Source organism: Melozone crissalis, unplaced genomic scaffold (assembly GCF_028551555.1).
Source record: "Melozone crissalis strain CALT ecotype California unplaced genomic scaffold, PUWL_Pcris_2 ptg000006l_1, whole genome shotgun sequence".
NCBI lineage: Eukaryota > Metazoa > Chordata > Aves > Passeriformes > Passerellidae > Melozone > Melozone crissalis.
Window position 1 is genome coordinate 945001 of NW_026535784.1, and position 20165 is coordinate 965165.

Below are 20165 nucleotides of genomic sequence, written 5' to 3' on the forward strand. Positions count from 1 at the left end.
CCAAGGACACAGGATGTGCTGGGTGATGTCTGTGCTGTGCAGGCAGCTCTGAGCTCACCCTGATCTCCCTCCATGCAGTGCCAGCCATTCTGAGTTTTGTTAGCTAGTTCTAAAGTGGTTCAACGTGATTTTATTTGTTGTAGTTGCTGCTCCTGTTGCTAAGTTAAAACTTTTAATATGAATCTTTTTGAGTGGTGTGAGGTGTCAGTTCTCTGCAGGTGTTAATTCACTCCCGGGCTGCCGGGAGCAGCTTCTATCACTGAGCTCTATTATTTCATCTTCTTCTTGCTGTTGTTTGCTTTCTCCAGGGCTGGAGCTTCCCCTCTTCCCTCCCCAGACCTCCTGGGCTGGGATGCTCCTCTTGCACTCACAAGCCTTTGTTGTAGACCACAGTTTTACTGGTGGTGGCCATGGCGATCTCCGGCTCCAGCTGGGACGTCTCGATCTGCGGAGGCAAAGAGGAGCAGGATCAGAGCCCAGGCATGGATCACTTGGAGAATTGATTCATGGAGAGGGAGGAGATGGGGATAATTCCATGCCAACCACGCTGCTGCTGCTGTTTGGTGTGCCCCCCCCCCGATGAGGATGGGTTTGCAGCACAGGGAACGCTGCACGTTCTGTGCCTGGCAGTGCTCAATGAATTATTGAGTGTCTGAGGCTCCAGCACATCCCACCCAGCCCAGCCTCCCATCCCTTCCTTCCCTGCAGCTCCCGGCACCCAGAGCCCAGAGCTGGACCTGCCAAAGCCCAGGTGGTGCGTGAGGGAAGAGCCTGGCTGGGCTCCACCTTCATGGCCAAACCCTTCCTGCCCCTTTCTCCATCTCCAGAAATATCCATCCCTTTCCTAATTTTTTTCCTTCCACCAGCTCCTCCTGAAGCTTTCCCTTGCTCTGAAATCACTTGGAATCTCTGCATCCCCGGGAGGGATCCGTGGCACTCCTGGGCAAGCAAAGACCCCGCTCCCAGCCAGGCCAGGACACCTGGGAAAACCTGGAATTTTGGGAATCCTGTACACTGAACCCACGCTGGTGCTGACACAATGCGAGGAACCCACGTTAAAAATCGAAATGCTTTTGAAAATGTTTAACCTAGTTAGACAAATTAGCAAAAATTTGTGCAAAACAATTTAGGTATTTAAAATATTCAATGTTTTTAAAAACTGGAAAAACTGTTCTTAGCTTTCAGCTGCAAAAACCCAACAAAATATAACATCAAAGCAATCTTAACATGAGGTGCAACATAACCCTTCAGCAAAGCTGTTAAACAGCTACTGAAGCATCATGGGAAATAGCACTTCATTTATTCAAATGCACATATGTCAGGTTTTTGCACCATATGTCATTCCAAGCTATTTACAGTAATAATTAAATCTTAATCAACGTTTAACCTCTGTAAAATGTTTGAAGGGATCTAATCACCCTTCAGACTGCACTAATGAAGGAGAAATATATAAACATAAAAAGAAAATGATGCATAGATAGCACACCAGAAAGAACAGTAATTGCAAAATTGTATTTCTTTTAAATATAATCAGCAAATTATGTAAAGTAAAGCCAACGAGTATTTTAAGTGAAGACATCTTGGGTGTCAGAGGTGTGATCAGCTAATTTTGTACTGCTATCCATAACAGATGTAGCATATTTTCTTTTAGTGCCATTATTAGCAACTTCACCATTGCTTTCAGTGCTGCAGCACAAAGTGAAGCATTGTGCCGGGAGAGCACCGGGAAAGGTGCAGCAGATCTGGATCCCACGGATCCCTCCCGAGGGAGGATCAGCCCTGCTCTGCTCTGCTGCCTCTGACGCAGCTTTCCTCCCATTGTCTGGGCAGCTCGCTGCCAGGGACACACGGAGCAGCTCCGAGGGTTTGGGGCTGGGTGGGTTCAGGAAAATATCCAGGGGGGAAGCAGAACCCCAGCCTGGGGGGGGCAAGGGATGGCTGGAGGGGGTGATGCCACACTGGTGCCAAGGTGGGGATGGGTCACAGGGTGGGTTCTGTCATCTCAGAGGGTTTTCCAACCTCAGTGATCCTGGGATTTTGTGCTTTGAAATTAATCCCACCTGGAATTGGGAGGGTCAGCGCTGACTGCCCATGGGAAATGGGGCAGCTCAAACCCAACCTGCTCCATAGAAACCAAAATGAGATGCCCCCCAATCCCACCCTTTCCAGCACTGGGAGCCCCAAGGAAGGCACAGCTGCCCTGGTGGAGCCCAGCTCAGTGCTGGGACAGCCCCGGGGTGCTGGGGATGGGGCTGAGCCCAGCTGGAAGCTGAGGCTGTGCAGGGAGAGGGAAGGAAGGAGGGAAGGAAGGAGCAGGGCTGTGCTCACGCTCTCGTGGGACACAATTCAAGAAGCAGCCAGCACAATCCAAGCTGAACAGCAGGAAGAGGATCCTGGTGGGAAGAGCAAAATATCGCAGCCGACTGCTGGGGGAAGGTGTGGGGCGTCTGTGGTGGGAAGTTTTCAGCACAAATTACAGGGAAGCCATCAGGAATAGTTTAGGCAGAGCTGAGCTTGTCTTGGTGGAAGGAAGAGATGAGATAATGGTTTGGAGATCCTTCCAGCTCCCAGCCCCTGGGCCAGAGGGGAAACAGCTCCTTTCCGTACGTGGGGATGGGTTCTTCATCCATGGCAAGGCTGGACAGAAGGGTCTGAGGTGGGTTCAGGGAGGTGGGAGGGAGGTGGGATGGGTCTGGTGATGGAGCAGAAGGACATGGGAAGTGTCTTAGGATTCATATCAAAGGTGGAAGTGCTCAAAAACCACATGGATGTGGCACCTGGGGACATGGTCAGTGGTGGCGTTGGCAGTGCTGGGGGAGTGGTTGGACTGGATGGACTCTGAGGGTTTCTCTATTTTAAGGATTCCATGGTTCTCATGCAGGATGGGCACCAGTCAGGGCCCCCTGTGACACCATCAGTCACACGCACTGCTTTGGAGCTGTGACACAAAGCTCAAGCACCTTCCTGAAGCCTGGGAAGATGTTGGACACACTGGAGGTGACTGGTTGGACTGGAGCCTCCTCTGCAGGTCTCCTCCTGGCTGACTTTAATCACAAAGAGATTAAAATCTGCTCCAGAGCCTCGGGAGCTCCAAGGGGTGCATTTGCACCAAGGAAAAATGCACAGGAAATTGGGAAAGCTGCTCAGAAATCCATCTGAAGGAACCTGCTCCTCCCACCTGGAAATCAGATGGAGGAGAACAAGGAGATGGTAGTGGATTACAGGTACCAAGACAACATTAAATCCCAACCTTGCTGTGCACCAGCCTTTGACTCCCTTGGTGGTGTTTTTTGTTGGAAAGTATAATTTCACTCATTTTGGGGTTCTGCTGTTCCAGCTGTCCCCGGTCCTGGACCTGCTCAGCCAGCTGGCCAGGGGATTGTGACAGATGTGGAGACCACAGCTCCTGGTCACGACTTTGGCATCTCATCTGTCAAGATGACCCCAGTCATGGTCATGGCCATGCTGGGAACCCTCCTGTGAAGGAGCAGCTGCCTTGAGGGTGCTCTGAGGAGCAGGCTGGGCCTGCACTGATGGCACCTGTCCCACTGTCCCACACAGGGCACTTTGTCCCTTCAAACCAATGCCCACCATGGCACTGGGGTTGAATCGTGCCCATCCTCCTCTTCCCAGCTCTATCTGTGCCAGGGCAAAGGAGGGATCCCCCTCCTGGCTTTGGGATGTTACCAGGGAAGGGCCTTCAGCAATGAATCCAGCAGAATTCCAGGAGCAGCACTGAGGGACCCAGGGTGGGAAGCACCACTCCCAGGCAGTGCTACAAGGGGGTTGTTTGGGGCAAACCCCAGGATTTGGGCTGATGGTTGCACTGACAGCTTGGTATCCAACATGGGGAGCTCTCCAATGAGGCTGTGGGAGAACAGGAATTCCTTCAGTGCCCTGGAAGCTTTGCCATAGATCCAGGGAGATCCTCACTGAGACACTACCAGGATGCACCTCCCAGCTCACCCAGAAACGTGGCTGGGATGAACCCCAGCCCTCCCTCCTGGGAGCAGGCAAAACCTGAGCATGCTCCTTTCCCTCTGACAGACAGCCAAGAACATGAGAGGAAAAAGGGGGAAAACCCCAAAAAACTCAATGCCCTGACCCTTATTGAGCACCTGTTTATGGCCCAGCAGTGCTCGGGTAGCTCGGGTGGGATGGCAGCAATGCCAGCACCTGTGCTCCTGCCCTGGTGAAACCCATCCCTCCCTCCCAGGGAACCACAGCCCATCCCAGCCCCTGGGAGCAGGTGAAGCCTCAGGATGCTCCTTTCCAAGAGCACCAGAGGAAAATGGGGGAAAACCCCAAAATCTCAGTGTCCTGACGCTTATTAATCACCTGTTCATGGACCAGCAGTGCTCAGGGCAGGATGGCAGCAATGCCAGCATCTGTGCTCCTGCCCCAGTGAAACCCATCCCTCCCAGGGAACCACAGCCCATCCCAGCCCCTGGGAGCAGGTGAATATTGAGGATGCTCCTTTCCAAGAGCACCAGAGGAAAAAGGGGGAAAACCCCACAAAACTCAGTGCCCTGACCCTTATTAATCACCTGTTCATGGAGCAGCATCTCTCAGGTAGCTCGGGCAGGATGGCAGCAATGCCAGCACCAGGGTGAAACCCATCCCTCCCTCCCAGGGAACAAAGCTGGGAATCGCCTCCCCGGCTCTCCAGCTCTCTTCCCCCCATCCCTTGCCTTGCAGTGGGAGCCTCTCTCCTCTCATCAGCTCAGACAAGGCTAATTGGGGTGATAAAGAACTGGCTGGGAGTGCTGGCGTGGGCTGGAGGAACAAATGGTGCGGTGGTCACAGCTGGTGCTGCGGAGCCGGCGCGGGAGCGGGCGCGGGGGGCTCGGGGCGCTGCACGGGGGGCTCCCGCGGGGCTCCCTGTGTTTTGCATGGCTGCTGACACGGGTGTAGCGTGCAGGCACGGCCGGTGAGGCAGCAGCAGGCAGGAAGCAGATGCTTTTTGTTTGGGGTTGATACTCATTTCTATCCCAGCTCGGGAAAAGGTGTAGAAAGGAATGTGCTCCGGAGAGTGCGGGGAGAGAGATAGGTCTAGGCTGGCTGCCAGGGATCCTGGAACGATATGGAAGGCAGCTAGGGGAGACAGGAGCAGATGGATTTGGCATACAGCTCATCACTCAGCCAAAAAAAAAAAAAAAAAAAAAAAGGAAAAAAAAAAAGGAGAGGGGGGAAGAAAAGGGAGAAAGCAGCCAATTTTGGGAGGGGGAGGGTCAGGGGACTGGAGGATGCTGCTCCGGGCTGGGGGAAGGGAGGGCCAGCATGGCCACTGAGGCTGCTGCTGCTGCTGCCAGCAGGGAGAGGGGCTGGAGGCTCCTCGGGAGCCTGGGAAGGGTCTCCTGGCCCTTCCAGCAGCTCTGGGCCATCGCCTCCCAGGCCTGTGGTCACCAGGGCACAGCCCAGGGCACAGCTGGGGGCTCAGAGCCCTCAGGAGGCTCAGCCAGGGATAGGAAGGGCTGTGGCACCATGGAATCATGGAATGCTTGGGGTGGGAAAGGAGCTCGGAGATCACAAATCCCAACCATGCCCAGCACTGCCAGGGCCACCACTGATAGTGTCCCCAAGTGCCACATCCACAGGGCTGGATATGCCTCCAGGGATGGGCACTCCAAACCTCCCTGGGCACTTCCAATCCCTGACCCCCCTTTCCATGGGGAAATTCCTGCTGTGCCCACCCTGAAGCTCCCCTGAGGCCGTTCCCTCTCTTCTTGTCCCTGTTCCCCTCCTGGCAGGAGCCACAAGGGCCCCCTGAGCCTCCTTTGCTCCAGGCTGAGCCCCTTCCCAGCTCCCTCAGGGATTATCCAGCCCCTTCCCAGCTCTGTTCCCTGCCCTGGTCACGCTCCAGCCCCTTTCTTGTCACCCATTTGCATTCCCAGTCCAATGGGACCTTCCTAGTAATCCAGGAGTGCTGATAAATGATGGGAAATGTCTCCCCAAGTCCTTCCCCCAGCTCTCCCAGCCCCTCTGGATGGATATATCCTGTCCCATGGATTTGTGGAGTCCAGCAGCATTTTAGGTCACTGGCCGGTTCCCCTTGGATTATGGGGCTTGGAGCACCTGGCCTAGAGGAAAGTGTCCATGGAAGGTGTCCTTGACCATAGAAAGTGTCCCTGATCATGGAAAGTGTCCCTGTCCATGGAAAGTGTCCTTGCTCATGGAAAGTGTCCCTGTCCATGGAAGGTGTCCCTGACCATGGAAGTTGTCCATGGAAAGTGTCCCTGTCCATGGAAGGTGTCCCTGACCATGGAAGTTGTCCATGGAAAGTGTCCCTGGCCATAGAAGGTGTTCTTGCTCATGGAAGGTGTCCTTGACCATGGAAGGTGTCCATGGAAAGTATCCCTGCCCATGGAAGGTGTCCCTGACCATGGAAGGTGTCCTTGCTCATGGAGGGTGTCCCTACCCACGGAAAGTGTCCCTGCCCATGGAAGGTGTCCATGGAAAGTGTCACTGTCCATGGAAGGTGTCCTTGCTCATGGAAGGTGTCCCTGGCCATGGAAAATGTCCCTGCCCATGGAAAGTGTCCATGTCCATGGAAGGTACCCATGGAAGGTGTTCCAGATCATGGAAGGTATTCATGGAAGGTGTCTCTGGCCATGGAAGGTGTCCATGGAAGGTGTCCCTGGCCATGGCAGGGGGTGGAATGAGATGGGTTTTAGGTCCCATCCCACCCAAACCACTCAAGTGCCCCCGTGAATGGATCCCTCAGGAATGAGACAAGGACAGCAGTGCTGGCTAAGGAATCCTCCTGGAATTGCCACAGACCTGCAGCCCAACTGAGGGGGATCTCAATGTGAGAGAATTCGGGAAATACTCCAAAAACCTTTTGATTATATCACAGGAAACATTTTTCAGAGCGTCTCCAGCCTCTGGTTCCAAAGCCCAGCAGCTGTGGAGCCCCAGGGCCTCTCTGTGTCATGCTCCAAAAAGCACCAGCCACCCCCAGGGTTGGCATTTTCCTAAATCCACAATTCCAGCTCTTCATTTGTCCATTTGCTGCCCTGAGGAGATATCCTGACAGAGATTTTCCTCCCATGCAAGTGTCCAAAGATTATCAGCTCAGCTTTGTTAAAACCAAAGACAAAACTCATGGCTCTCCTCAGCAAGGCAGATTGTTGCCTGAAATGTTGGTGTTAAAGCTCTTTTATGACAACTTCCCGGTTTCTCTACCCAGTTGAAATCCTGGTGTGCCCCAAAACTGGACACACTGGTTGAGAGATGTTCTCATGACTGAAGTAGAAATGAAGGATTAATGAATTACTGATATTCAGTTTTCTGCCCAAATCACTGAGTTGGGGGAAAACAGTTTTGAGAGAAACCTGAATTTTGTGACATTTTCCTTCAAATTAATAATAAAAATTGAATTTAAGAGGTGACCAGTACAGTTCTCTTCATTTTAGGTTTCTCTCTCGTCTTTCTGATCCCTGTCTTTGAAAGAAATGCTCAGTTTTCATAATAAAAAAACATATTCAGTCAAAATATTCTTCACAAAACCATGGAAAGTCCCCTGACATCTCAAGATTAGAACCATGGAATCATGGAATGGTTTGGCTTGGAAGGGACCTTAAATCCTCTCATTTCCACCCTGTCCTACAGCAGCTGAAAGTGGGTGCTGGTGGCCAAAGCCTTCATGGCAAAGAAAAATCTGGAATGAATAAATCTCAGGAGCAAAATATCCCAAATTTACTCCTTTTCATTGCTCCACAGAAGGGAGGAAAGATGGAAATGCTCTGCCTGTGACAGGAGCCATGGTCAGCACTTTTCCACCAGAACTGGATCAGGGCTGCTGCCTCACCCTGGGTTGGGGGAATTAAAAAGCACTAGAACTTGAAATGAAAGTTATCTTTAAACAATAAAAATGGAGGAAAGTTGGAATATTTGGCTGTCTGGAATATTTGGTTGTTTTGGCTTTTGAGAGTTATTAAGTTCAGGAGATTTCTTTTGTACTGGAATATTTGGCTGTTGTGGGTTTTGAAGGTTTTTCCATTTCAGGAGACTTTTTGTTTGCCAGGGATGTTCCTGCCCTCAGCTGAAATGGGAATAACCAAACGCCCTGAAGCAGACCAGATTTCAGGATTTTTGGAGCAGCTGTGGGACTGCAACTTCCCTCCCTTCACTGGGTTGGGCAGTGCTGGTTTCATCACTGGATTTGATGATTTTAAAGGTTTTTCCTGCCTAAATGATCCTGTGGCTCTGTGGTTTGGTGGTGCTGGGTTAATGGTTGGATTTGATGACCTTCAAAGTCTTTTCCAACCTAATTTCATGATTCTACAATCAAGGGTGGGAGTTTTAAAAGTTTTTTAAACTTTTGAGGAATTACCACAGCACAGCTTCTCTGAGGAAAAATACTCAGCAAAGACCTCAACATTTAATGAGGTGGGAAGAAGGGAAATGTGGATTTGGGTAAAGGAAAAGGGAGGGAAATTTGGGAATGTGGATTTGTGGAGACCTGGACATTAAATCAGGTGGGAAGAAGGGAAATGTGGATTTGGGGAAAGGAAAAGGAGGGGAAATTTGGGAATGTGGATTTGTGGAGACCTGGACATTAAATCAGGTGGGAAGAAGGGAAATGTGGATTTGGGGAAGGAAAAAGGAAGGGAAATTTGGGAATGTGGATTTGTGGCTGGAGCAGGGAGCTGCCCTGGCCCAGGGTGTCTCTGCAATGAGTGATGATAACAGCCCTGATAACAGAGCACAGGTGGGATCCCAGCCCACACCTGGGGGAGGTGACCCCGCTCCCTGCATGCCACAGCCTGTCCTGGAGCAGCAGCTCCTGAGCTCCAGCCCCGTGGTCATCCCCAGTCCATCCCCCTGGAGCTCTGCTGCTCCCACTGCCCCACCTCAGGGACCCTGCTGGGCCTCAGGGTGACATCAGGGACACCTGGCAAGCACGAGGAGCTTCTTCTTGGTCTTGCTGTTTGAAATCTGATGGTTTCTAAGCCTTTCTTTAGGGTTTTGGAGGGGGTTTGGTTAACACTGAGCTCTCAGAGCCTCAGCACTTCCAGCTTTATAAAAACTGGAAGTTCAACCCCCAGCATGGCACCAGCTCCAGGTCACTGCAGAGTTGGGAGTTTGGGGCTTCTGGGAAAGCAGAGGGGTGCCCACGACACCAGAAACCTCAGCTGCTCAAACAAAACCACCAAAGCCCCCCAAATAAAAGCTTCAAGACCCTAAGATTTCAAATAGCAAGATAAAACTATTTACTGTGTCTGATTTCCAGAGAGGGGAGACACCCAAGGCCTCTGTGGGAGCTGAACCTTTTCCCCTCTGCTCTGGAGGTTTGCTCAGAGTGGGAGGTCCAGAAACCTCAGCTGCTCAAACAAAACCACCAAACCCCCCAGATAAAGGCTTTGAGATCCTAAGATTTCAAAGAGCAAGGTCAGAAAAACTTCCCTGAGTGTCTTCCAGAGAGAGGAGACACCCAAGGCCTCTGTGGGAGCTGAACCTTCTCCCCTCTGCTCTGCAGATTTGCTCAGAGTGGGAGGGGATGGGATGGGGTAAACCTGAGATTTCCACAATAAATTTATTTCCACAGCAGCTCCAGAAAGGTTTTAGGCTGGCACCTAAACCACACAGGAGCAACTGTGTGGTGACCTCAGGGCTTGTGGCTTTCCTCAGGACAGGGCTGAAGGAACTTCTCCCTGGCTTCCTGGAAGAGCCATCACATTCCAGGATGCAGTTTTTTGGGGTTTTTTTGGAACATCCAAACCAGTGGATTGGTGGAAAAGTCACCAGCCCACTCCAAATATGGCCTTGAGAGCTCCCAAGATTGCACAGTTTGGTTATGATTCCTGATCCTTGATGGAATGGAAAGCACCTACACAGACACTCAGAGTTTCTCCTTTCTTGGAAGGGGAAAAAAAAATACTACTTTTGAATGTGGACATTACTAAAAAATGTCCATTTGGATGAAAATGAGCTCTTAGGTCCATTCCAGCAGGAATTCCTCAAGCAGCTCTGCTAAGGAAGAAGGAATTTGTTGCTCTTTGTTGAAGACATCGACCCCAGAATTCTCCTGCTGTTCAGGAGGAAGAGCACGATGGAAGAGCAGGATTTAGGATTTCCCTTGGTGCTTTAGGGAAGCTGAGTAAATTCCTCAGGATCCCAACTTCCAGCACATTTCCTTCTCTCACAGACCACCAGCCTCACTAGGAACAGGAAATTCAAAAAGCAATTACAGATAATTACATATGTGAGATGTGATTAATAAGGCATCCTCAGCCCTAAGCAGGCAAGTCTGGACAGCTGATCCCCTTCCTTTGCATCCTGCACCTTTTGGGGAGCTCAGAGCTGCTCCAGATGAGCCAAAACAACTCCAAATACATCAAAAAGGACAAATCCAACCCTGTGTGATGAGAGGGGCAAGGCAGGAGAGGGGCAAGGCAGGAGAGGGGCAGGGAAGATCTGGGGGTGCACAGATAAAGAGGCCTCTGACCAGGAATGATGATATTAAAGGTATTTCTGATTAAATGATTCCTGTGTGGGGACAGGAGTTGGACTCTTCATTTTTTATTCTTCATGGATCATTCCTGATTCCAGCTCAGGGTATTCCATAATTCCCAGCAATCATGGAATACCCTGAGCTGGAATGACGAAGGATCCATGGCCAGGGGGTCAGGCTGGGCTGGCAGAGGAGGGGCAGGGATTTGGTTTTCAGGCCCAGAATAAAGCAGCAAAGCCCAGGAGCAGGGGAGGGCTCAGGAATGGCCATGGCAGGGCAGGAATCCTGGGGAGGAGCCCCTCTGTTTACAGTAGGTGCTGCTGAAAGGTGTCCTGAAGAAAGACAGCAATTAACAGGCCAGCGAAAAAAATGGCTTCTTTCCACAAAGAGCCTTTTAAGTCTATTTTTCGGGCCACTTTAAGGGTTAATGTTTAGCTGTTTATCCGGACTTGTCGGATGTCAGCTCTTTCTTTTGACTCCTAATGGCTTATAGCCATCAGGAGGTGAAGCCTCCTCAAAAGAGCTGGTGTCAGGAATGTTTTTTTATGCCCACCAGCACCCACACACCTGCACAGCCTGTGCTTGCAGGGGGATAGTTTACATACTTGAACCTGTCTCCCAGGGCCAGGGGTATAAACATGAAACCAGATCCTGTCTGACAGCCCTGGGCGCTGCAGAGGGTCCCTGCTCCCACAGGCACCCCCTGGCCACAAAGCACAGCTCGGGTCAGGCCCTGCTGCCCAGCTCTGCTGCTCCACCTGGCCGTTTTAGGGCTCTGGAGAATGCTCAGCACCTTTGAGTGGTGAAACAAAGGAGAACTGCCAGGAGCAGCCATCAAAAAGCAGCTGGGTCACAAATCAAAGGCTTCGGGACAGGCAGGGGAGGGAGAACAAAAGCACAGCCCCCACAGCCATCAGGGCTCTGCTCACTGCTGACCTTCCCTGGCCCCGAGGTGTCACCGAGACCAATAATCACCCAAATAGGCGGAGCAGGTGGAAATTGAACCACCCTGAAGTGGCCCAGGGGCTCCTAAGCAGTGGTGGTGGAGTCCCTGAAGGCCAGAGCCTTCTCCTTCTCCTTCTCCTTCTCCTTCTCCTTCTCCTTCTCCTTCTCCTTCTCCTTCTCCTTCTCCTTCTCCTTCTCCTTCTCCTTCTCCTTCTCCTTCCTCTTCTCCTTTTCTCCTTCTCCTTTTCTCCTTCTTCTTTTCTCCTTCTCCTTCTCCTCCTTCCTTCTCCTTCCCCTTGGAAATGCCCCTGGATCCCCGGCAGTGCCCTAATCCAGGCTGGACAGGATTTGGAGCAACCTGGGACAGTGGGAGGTGTCCCTGCCCATGGCAGGGGGTGGAACAAGATGACTTTTAAGGTGGCTCCAACCCAAACCATTCCATGATTCCAGGATTTTAGGGAAGCATTTGCTCCCAGAAGTGACCGAGGTCTCCCAGCGCCAGAGTAGGGAAATTCTTTGATTTTGAGATTTTGAGAAAGAAGTGGGGGTGGAAAGCCCCATGAAAATGGGAGCTGTCATGGTCCAGAAATGTTCTTTGCTTGGCCAAACAGGCTCCTTCCCTCCTGATCCAGAGGAGTTTCAATTGGGACTGAAAAATCCATAAATCCAAAGGGCACTGCAGGGAAGAGCTGCCAAATGAGTTTGGGAAATTAGGATGGCCCTGGGACAAGGCAAGTGCTGCCTCTGTGGCATCACCACCATGGATCTGCAGCTGGAATTCCACCAGGATCTGCAGCTGGAATTCCACCATGGATCTGCAGCTGGAATCCCACCAGGTGGAGCAGGCAGAAGGGAATTACCAGGACACAGCATCTGCTCCATCCCAGAAGGAGAACCTGAGGGGGCATCATCTCATGGTGGGAATGAGGAGTTGCCATGCAGAAAGGAGAACCTGGGGGTTCTCCTCACTGGAATGTCCCAGCAATGTAATGTTTGGGCTGTGGGGTCTCTGCAGAAGCACCAGGCTCTGACCCAAAGCCCTCCCTGGAGCAGGAAGGGAAATGTGAATTTGGGGAAAGAAAAGGAAGGGAAATTTGGGAATGTGGATTTGTGGCCTGGAGGCTGCAGGATCAGCAGCTCAGGACAAAGCACCCCTGCAGCCACTTTGGCTTTGGTATGTCTCCTAGCCATGGCTGTCACTGCTTGGGCCTGACTTCATTCCCTCTCTGACACAATGAAAAGCCAGTTCTTCATTCTCAGTCACTGAAGTTCTTTGCTTATTCTGAATTCTGTGTTCTCCTTGCTCTTGTCAAAAAATCTTCCTGCATATTGAACAAAGAGTTATAAAAAACCCCCAACTTTTAATAGTGTTCTGAAGACTCTGCCTATGGAGGAGTAGAAAACATACTGTGGTGTTTCTTCTGTGAAGGCAGATGAGGAGCTGCTTTACTTAGAAAGCAAAAAGGGAAACTCCTTGCTCCTTGCACTTTACCTTGACTTTTGCTGTATTTGATACTGTAAAGTACAATAGCACAAATAGTACTGTAAAGTACAAGGGCAGGACAGGACTAAGCCTGGCATCCCTTCCCATGCTCTTAGGGAATCCCTTCACCCACGAATGCTCTGGACTGCCTCAGGGAGGTCTGGAGCACCTCAACCTGCCTCTGTCCTTGCCCTGAATGCACCTGAGCTCCCCAAAAAGTTCTGCTGTCACACTGACCTGGGGTTTATCCCATGGAGGGTGGCCTGACCTTGCAAGCTCTAAAGCAAACCCAGCTCCAGGTCTCCTTCTGAGGGTGGAGATGATGCCCAAGACTCCAGGTGGGAGCAGGAGATGGGGCAGACCCACACCCACCAGGTGTGGCTCCATCAGAACTGGGCATGACAGCTGAGGAGATCTTTGCCCTCCAATGCTCGCCTGAGGCCTGTCCTGGAGCAGGGACACCTGACTCCCCTCAGTGGGAGATTCTGGTGCTCTGGGGTCAAAACTCAGCTGAGATAAATCCCATCAGCCTTGAGAGACCCCAGGAAAAACCATCACAGCACAACTTCTGAACACTGATGGATGGACAGATGACTCTTCGACTAATTACAGTTGAAAAGTGGAGTGTTTGTTACTGGGCACCAGCTGAACAATTTCTAAAGGTGTGTGCACCCTTTGAGAGTCTAAACTTTTTCTCTGTCTCCTAATTTGTTGCATATGCATTAAGTTTTGCAATAGGTTTATGCATATTTATTTCTTGTTAGTCTTCGTGCAGAAAGCTCTCTGGTTGTCTGTCTATCTCCTGCACCTTTGGTTTTGGTTTAGTTCTTGTTTCAAGGTTTAAGGAACCTTTCTTGTCTTCTTGCAGCTTGGAAGTTCACATTTTTTTCACCTTGTTTGAGGCAGTTTTGTGAGCTACAGGCTTTTGTGAACATAAGCTTTTCACAAATACAGCAAATTAACAAAACAATTCAAAGCAGCACACTTTACTTAAATCTGAAATAGATTATTAATTTAATTCCTAACCCATATCTCAGCACCTGCAGTGGGCCAGGCAGGGAATCCACAGGAACCAGAACACCAGAATGGCACAGTCTGTGTCCATCCACCAGGGCAAACTCTTCCCATCCAAAGGGAGCTTTCATCTCTAGGCAGCTTCCCTGGCAGCAGGATCCTCCAGGATCATCTGGAAAACCCAAACTGCCCCAGGGAGGATGGGGACAATCCACCAGCCATGGCCAGTGCTCCAGGCTGTGCTCAGATCCTTGAAGTCCTAGGACTTCCTTGGGCCATAATTTCCTATCAAAGATGGGCTGGGAGCTTCCACTGGAGTTCTGTGCAACCCCTGGGGCCTGCTGTCCCCAAATGTCACCTCCTCTTCTGCCACTTCACCCTGCACCATGCTCTGGGAGGGTCACTCATTCTCCAGCCTCTGACAGGAACAAGTCCATCCTCACTGAGGAACTCCAGAAACCTCATTGAGCACCACCACCCTTCAGATGAAGGCTGGGAAGGAGCTCAACACATTCCCAAATACCTCAGATTTTCCCTCAAGTCCTACTTGAGCCATGCCAGTGTTCAGCCACCCACTGTCCTGTAAATCCTGGAGGTTCTTCTCAAATCAATAATTTCATGGGCATTCAAGAAGCCCCCTGGGATCACCACTTCATTTGAGGTTCACATGGAGAACAAAGATACTCTTGTCTTTGTCAACAAGGGAAAGGCAAGGAGATAAACCAGAAGATAAGGGAGAAGATAAACCAGAAGATAAGGCAAGGAGATAAAGCAGAAGATAAACCAGAAGATAATGCAGGAGGTAAACCAGAAGATAAACCAGGAGATAAGGCAGGAAATAAACCAGAAGATAAACCAGAAAATAAGACAGACGATAAACCAGAAGATAAGGCAGAAGATAAACCAGAAGATAAGCTGGGTCAGCACTCAGGAGAGGAACCTCAGATGAACTTCATGGTGCTCCTGGAGCAGGAGGAAACCATCTCTGAGGCACAGCTTGAATCCTCTGCAGTCTTTGGGAGATGCTTCCCACTGAGCTCCCAGCCTCCTGCCAGCCCTCCAGGACCTCGTGGCACTTCTTTGCTGAGAGGAGCTCCTTCCAAGCCCAGCCTCCATCCCAAGGGCTCCCAGACTCCCAGGAAACCGTTCCCCAGCCCCAGAAGCAAAGCAGAACTTCTCACTTCTCAAACATTTTTCCCCCATGGCAGCTGGCAAATCCCTTCCCTGGCTTCTCATCCAAGTTGGACAAAATTACTGCAGAGAATCCCTCCTGCTCCCCTCCCCCCCGTGCAAAGCAATCCCAAGGGAGGGATGGTTCCATGGGGACCCCCTGCTGGATTGCATCTGATTTCCCTCCTAAGTATGGAATGGGGAAGCGTCTCGAGGGCTATGGCTGTGACCTCCATACAGCTCTTTTGTCAAGTGCCATTTCATTAAAAAATCAGCCTTTTAACTGTGGACACATTTCAACCTCACCAAATCTGCTAATTATTGACAGTTGGTGAAGAGGAGATTTCACTTGTTCCTCCTGTTAAACTGCATCTAATTAGTAATTACTGGTTCACTGTCATCTTTACTGCAATAATCCCACTGCACATTGGCTCATTAACCTTTTGCTTTTCTAAAGCAGCCTGCCAACAAGATGAAGGCTAAAACAGATTGGAAAACAATAGCTCAGCCTTGGATTTTAGGCTGTTTATTCCCCTTGTCCTGGAGATCTAAAAGGAAGATTATTTTTAAGGAAAGGCTGAAATCAGCCTTGTTCTGGAAGACATCTCGGTTCACATTGAGCATCATCCCAAAAATACCCTTTAAACTTCCCCCAGGTGAGGGGCTCAGGTGGTTGAAGGCTTCTCTGCCATTCTCCAGCTCCATTTCTCCCTTTCTCACCTGGCCCTGTCCACCTCTGTCCCCAGGATCCCCCTGGGCAGGAGGTGACAGGAGCTCCTGGTGGATCTGCTGAGGAACGCTCTGGAGGAGCAGGGCCCACAGGGCAGGGAAGCAACCCCGTGGTTCTTTCTGCTGCTGCTACACTGAATTTCATTTGCACAAGCCCCATTTTCGGTTTGGAGCTGTCACAGCTGTTTCCATTGGCAGTGCATAGCTGAGTAGGAGTTGTCAGTGGGGATGCTGCGGGATTGGGAGAGGGAAGAGATTCCCCGGGGGGCATGGGAGGCAGTTGGAGGTTGTGGGCTAAATGCATTAACTACATGTTTCTCCTAAACTTAACAGCAGTGAATTACTCAATGCATATTGATGGCTTTAGGTACCACAGTTAACACTATCCTGGGATGACAGGAACGTTTCTCAGCAGCTCCAGCGTGAGTATTCCCATGGATCCATGGTTTCGTGGCTGGTACGAGGGGTTTATTTTTATAATGTTCTCTTTAGAGCCATAATATCCAGAAACAAGCTGTGATTCTGGAGCACCGCTGCAGAAATCCAAGTGGAATTTCATCCCTACCAAACCCAGGGCTTGGCTAAGCTGGGTATGCACCCAAAAAAGGCTCAGGGTGCATTAACCTTGCCAGCACGTGGAGGCTGCTCACCTCCAGAGCTCCCTTTCCCTGTTTTCAGCCACAGCTGAGCCTGATTTCCCTGGAATTGTTGTAACACAGGAATAACTCTGGAGCAGCTACAGCTGATGGGACAAGGTGGGTACATTTACCCAGAAATCTCATTAAACTATTGCAAGGCTTCAGTTCTGCTGGAAAACCAGTTGTGAGCTTGAGCCCTGTTAGGATCAAAGTGGGCCACAAACTCCTGGCCCAAAACAAGCCCTCCATGGCACATCAGCCTCTGTGTTTGCTCCCTGACTTTCAAGAGGTTCTGAGTGTGTGAGCAAGGGCAGAACTTGGCTCACTCACAGCTCCTGCTGCTCACACCACAGCCCTGTTTTTGGAACAGAGCACATCTCTTACACCTTGTTGCTGATCTGGTACAACAGCCTGGTCCTGTCCTGCTGTGTCCATGACCATGGGGAAAGCAAAGACATTCCCACAGGGATCAGTGCTTACACACCTCTGAATTCCTCATCTGACAGGACAGAATCATGGAATCATTCAGGCTGGAAAAGACTCCAAGCTGATTGAGCCCAACCACTGAAGTTCAGGGTCTGGTGATTAGTGCCCAAAAATTCAGAGGTTTTGAGAAACACTCCCTGCAAAGTTTCTTGGATTTCCCGTCTAGAAATGGATCCAGAGAGGTTGGTGCAGGTAAACCACTCACTTTGCTCCCTTGAGCATCCCCAGAGAAACCTCCAAAGAGATTCTGGAGAACAGGGGGAATATCCTTTGTAAACACTCACACGTTTATAGAAAATGCAAAAATAATGGGAAAATAGGCTGGGAGAGCTGGGAATGTTCCCCTGGAGAAGGGAAAACTCCAGGGAATCCTCAGAGTCCCTGAAGGGGCTCCAGGAGAGCTGGAGAGGGACTGGGGACAAGGCCTACAGGGACAGGAGGCAGGGAATGGCTCCCACTGGGAAAGGGGAGATTGGGCTGGGATCTTGGCAAGGAATTGCTGGCTGGGAGGGTGGGCAGGGGCTGGGCTGGAATTCCCAGATTTGCTGTGGCTGCCCCTGGATCCCTGGCAGTGCCCAAGGCCAGGTTGGACATTGGGGCTGGAGCAGCCTGGAACAGTGGGAGGTGTCCCTGCCATGGCAGGGGTGGCACTGGATGGGATTTAGGGTCTCTCCTGATCCAGACCATCCCAGGATTCTGTGACTGATCATCCCTGGCTGCCCCTGGAGCCCCTGAGCCTGTGGTGTCAGCAGATGTGGGACCCAGCTGTGCAGGGCTCCCATCCCCTGGAGCAGAGCTGGGTGGCAGCAGGCAGAGCCCAGGCAGGCTCTGGAGGCCTCCTTTTCCCTGGCAGGGAGTGTGGGCAGCACACATCATCCTGTCTGATCCCTCAGCAGGGCTGATTCATGTTTGCTCTGCTCAGAACATCTCAGCTGCCTGCACAAGGTCACTCCCCACAAGGCTGTCACTGCTGCCTGCAATCCCAGTGTCCTCAGAGCCAAACCACTCCTGGATTTTCCGTCTGGGTTAGAATTCATTCAGCTCCTAAAATCAATGAGATTTTCCCTGCTGTGCAGCAGGTACTGCACAGGAGAAGTTATGTGAAGTGTGTGTTATTTTTAGGAAAAATTTTTTCACCAAAAGAATAACAAAGCACTGGGATGCTCTTCCCAGGGAGGTGGTGCAATCACCGTCTCTGGATGGGTTTAAAAAAGACTGGCCATGGCACTTGGTGCCATAATTGAGGTGTTAGGGCATAGGTTGGACTTGATGATCTTAGAGGTCTCTTCCAACCTCATCATTCTGTGATTCTGTGATTCTGTCACCCAGAAAGGCACAATTCCAGTGGGAGGTGTCCCTGGTCAGGAAGCAAGAGAGTCCTTAAGGTCCTTCCCAGCCCAAACCATTTTAGAATTCCACGATTTTGGAGGAACGGTGGCAATGTCTCCTTTGGGATAAATGAGGTTGGTGGTACCTGCTGTGGCCTTGCTCGAGGATTATCCTGAAAGGTTTTTCCTGGAAATAGGCAGGAAATTGGAAATTTCCAGGAAAATTGCACCAGGGAAGGCTTAAACTAGATATGAGGAAGGAATTCTTCCTGGAAAGGGTGGTCAGGCACCCCCAGGGCAGGTCCCCATCCCTGCAGGGATTTCACAGCCACGTGGCACTTGGGGACAGGGTCAGTGGTGGCCCTGGCAGTGCTGGGAGAACAGTTGGACTCACTGATCTCAGAGGGCTTTTCCAGCCTTAAAACCGCTCAGATTCCCTGGGAAAGGAGCAGAAGGGATGCTGTGTGCCCCAGCCTCCTTCCCACGGGCAGCCTGGACCCGCTCCAGCTGCACCTTGAGCAGGTGTGAGACCTGGCAGTGCTGCTCAGCCTTGCCAAGCCCAGCCTGGGAGCAGAACTGGGGATCAGCACAGAGCTGAGGGCCTGGAGCTGAGGCTGAGCTCCTGCCAAAAGCACTGCCAGGCTCTGGGGGTGCACAGAGCCCACGAGAGGCAGGGAAATCACATTGCTCCTGCAACTGGGGCTTGTGCAGCTTCTGACTGCAATGCTGTGTCTGCTCCTGATGGAAGGGCTCCAAAAACGATGTTGACTAATTAGAAAAAGTTTAAGGAAGAGCCATATGAATCATTAAAGCTTCAGCAAACACGTCTTTTAGCAAAAGGCTCCAAGACTGAGATAAATTCAGGTTCTTAGAGAGAAGGGACAGTTTTCTCTCAGCCTGGAGACAGCAAGAAGGACAACAGAGAATTCCCAACGTGTTTGTCAGTCAGCACACAAGTGTACAGCAAGATTCCCTGGCTGGAAGTCATGGATAAACCCATCCAGACTGAAAAAAAAATGAATTCACGTGCATGTATCAGACACTGATACAAACTCCTGATCCAGTGACAGGAAAAGAACCTTGTGAGAGAGCCCTTGTTTTTTCTCCCTTTGGAATAGATACCTTCTCTGGAAATGCACAGATTTACAACCAGGAAAAGCTCCAATCACCAAATTAAAGACTTAAAATAAACCCACCCGAGCAATTTGTTCAGCTAAATTGGTCTGGGTGATTGCATTGGTCATTCCCTGTTTCCTTGGCTGGTTTTCATTTGTTTACCCCCAGGCTGGGCCTTCCCAGGAGATGAAAAAGCAAAAAGCCCTCAGAGAAGCTCTGGGGAAGAACTTCCCCCTCAAAGGGGTGGTCCAGGCTCTTGGCTTCATGGACAGAGCTTGGGTTCAATATTTTAACTCCAAGGAAAGCCCAGTGTGAGGGAAAGGGGCCTTCCCCTGCCTGGTGAAGCTGTGCTGTTCAGGAGAGGAATATTCACAGAATTTTACACAGAATTCTACACAGAACTCACGGAATCACCAGGTTGGAAGAGACCTTCAAGATCATCAAGTCCAACCCAGCCCCAACACCCCAACTAAACCCTGGCCCCCAGTGCCACATCCAGGCTTTGTTAAACACCCCCAGGGATGGGGACTGCACCACTTCCCTGGTCAGAACATTCCAGAACTTTATCACCTTTCTGTAAAAACCTTTTCCTGCTATCCCACCTGTATTTCCCTTGGCACAGCTCGAGGCTGTATGCTCTGGTTGTGTCAGTTCCCGCAGACAGAGCCCAGCCCCAGCTGAGCACAGGCACCTTTCAGGAGCTGTGCAGAGTGATGGGGGCACCCCTGAGTCTCCTTTTCTCCAGGCTGAGCACCCCCAGCTCCCTCAGGGGTTCCTAACAGGGTTTGTGTTCCCAGCCC

The 20165-nt window shown here is 51.0% G+C and overlaps 1 protein-coding gene across 2 annotated transcripts in view; it reads right to left on the minus strand.

The window, feature by feature from the left end:
* Positions 1-20165, minus strand: part of SFXN5 (sideroflexin 5) — a 104124-nt gene that overhangs the window by 607 nt on the left and 83352 nt on the right. For both annotated transcript variants that reach the window (XM_054290781.1, XM_054290789.1), the window contains one exon: positions 1-445. This exon is cut by the window's left edge and continues 607 nt beyond it. In XM_054290781.1, coding sequence (XP_054146756.1) covers positions 368-445 — 78 coding nt within the window. In that variant the 3' untranslated portion in view covers positions 1-367. The remainder of the gene's footprint in view (positions 446-20165) is intronic.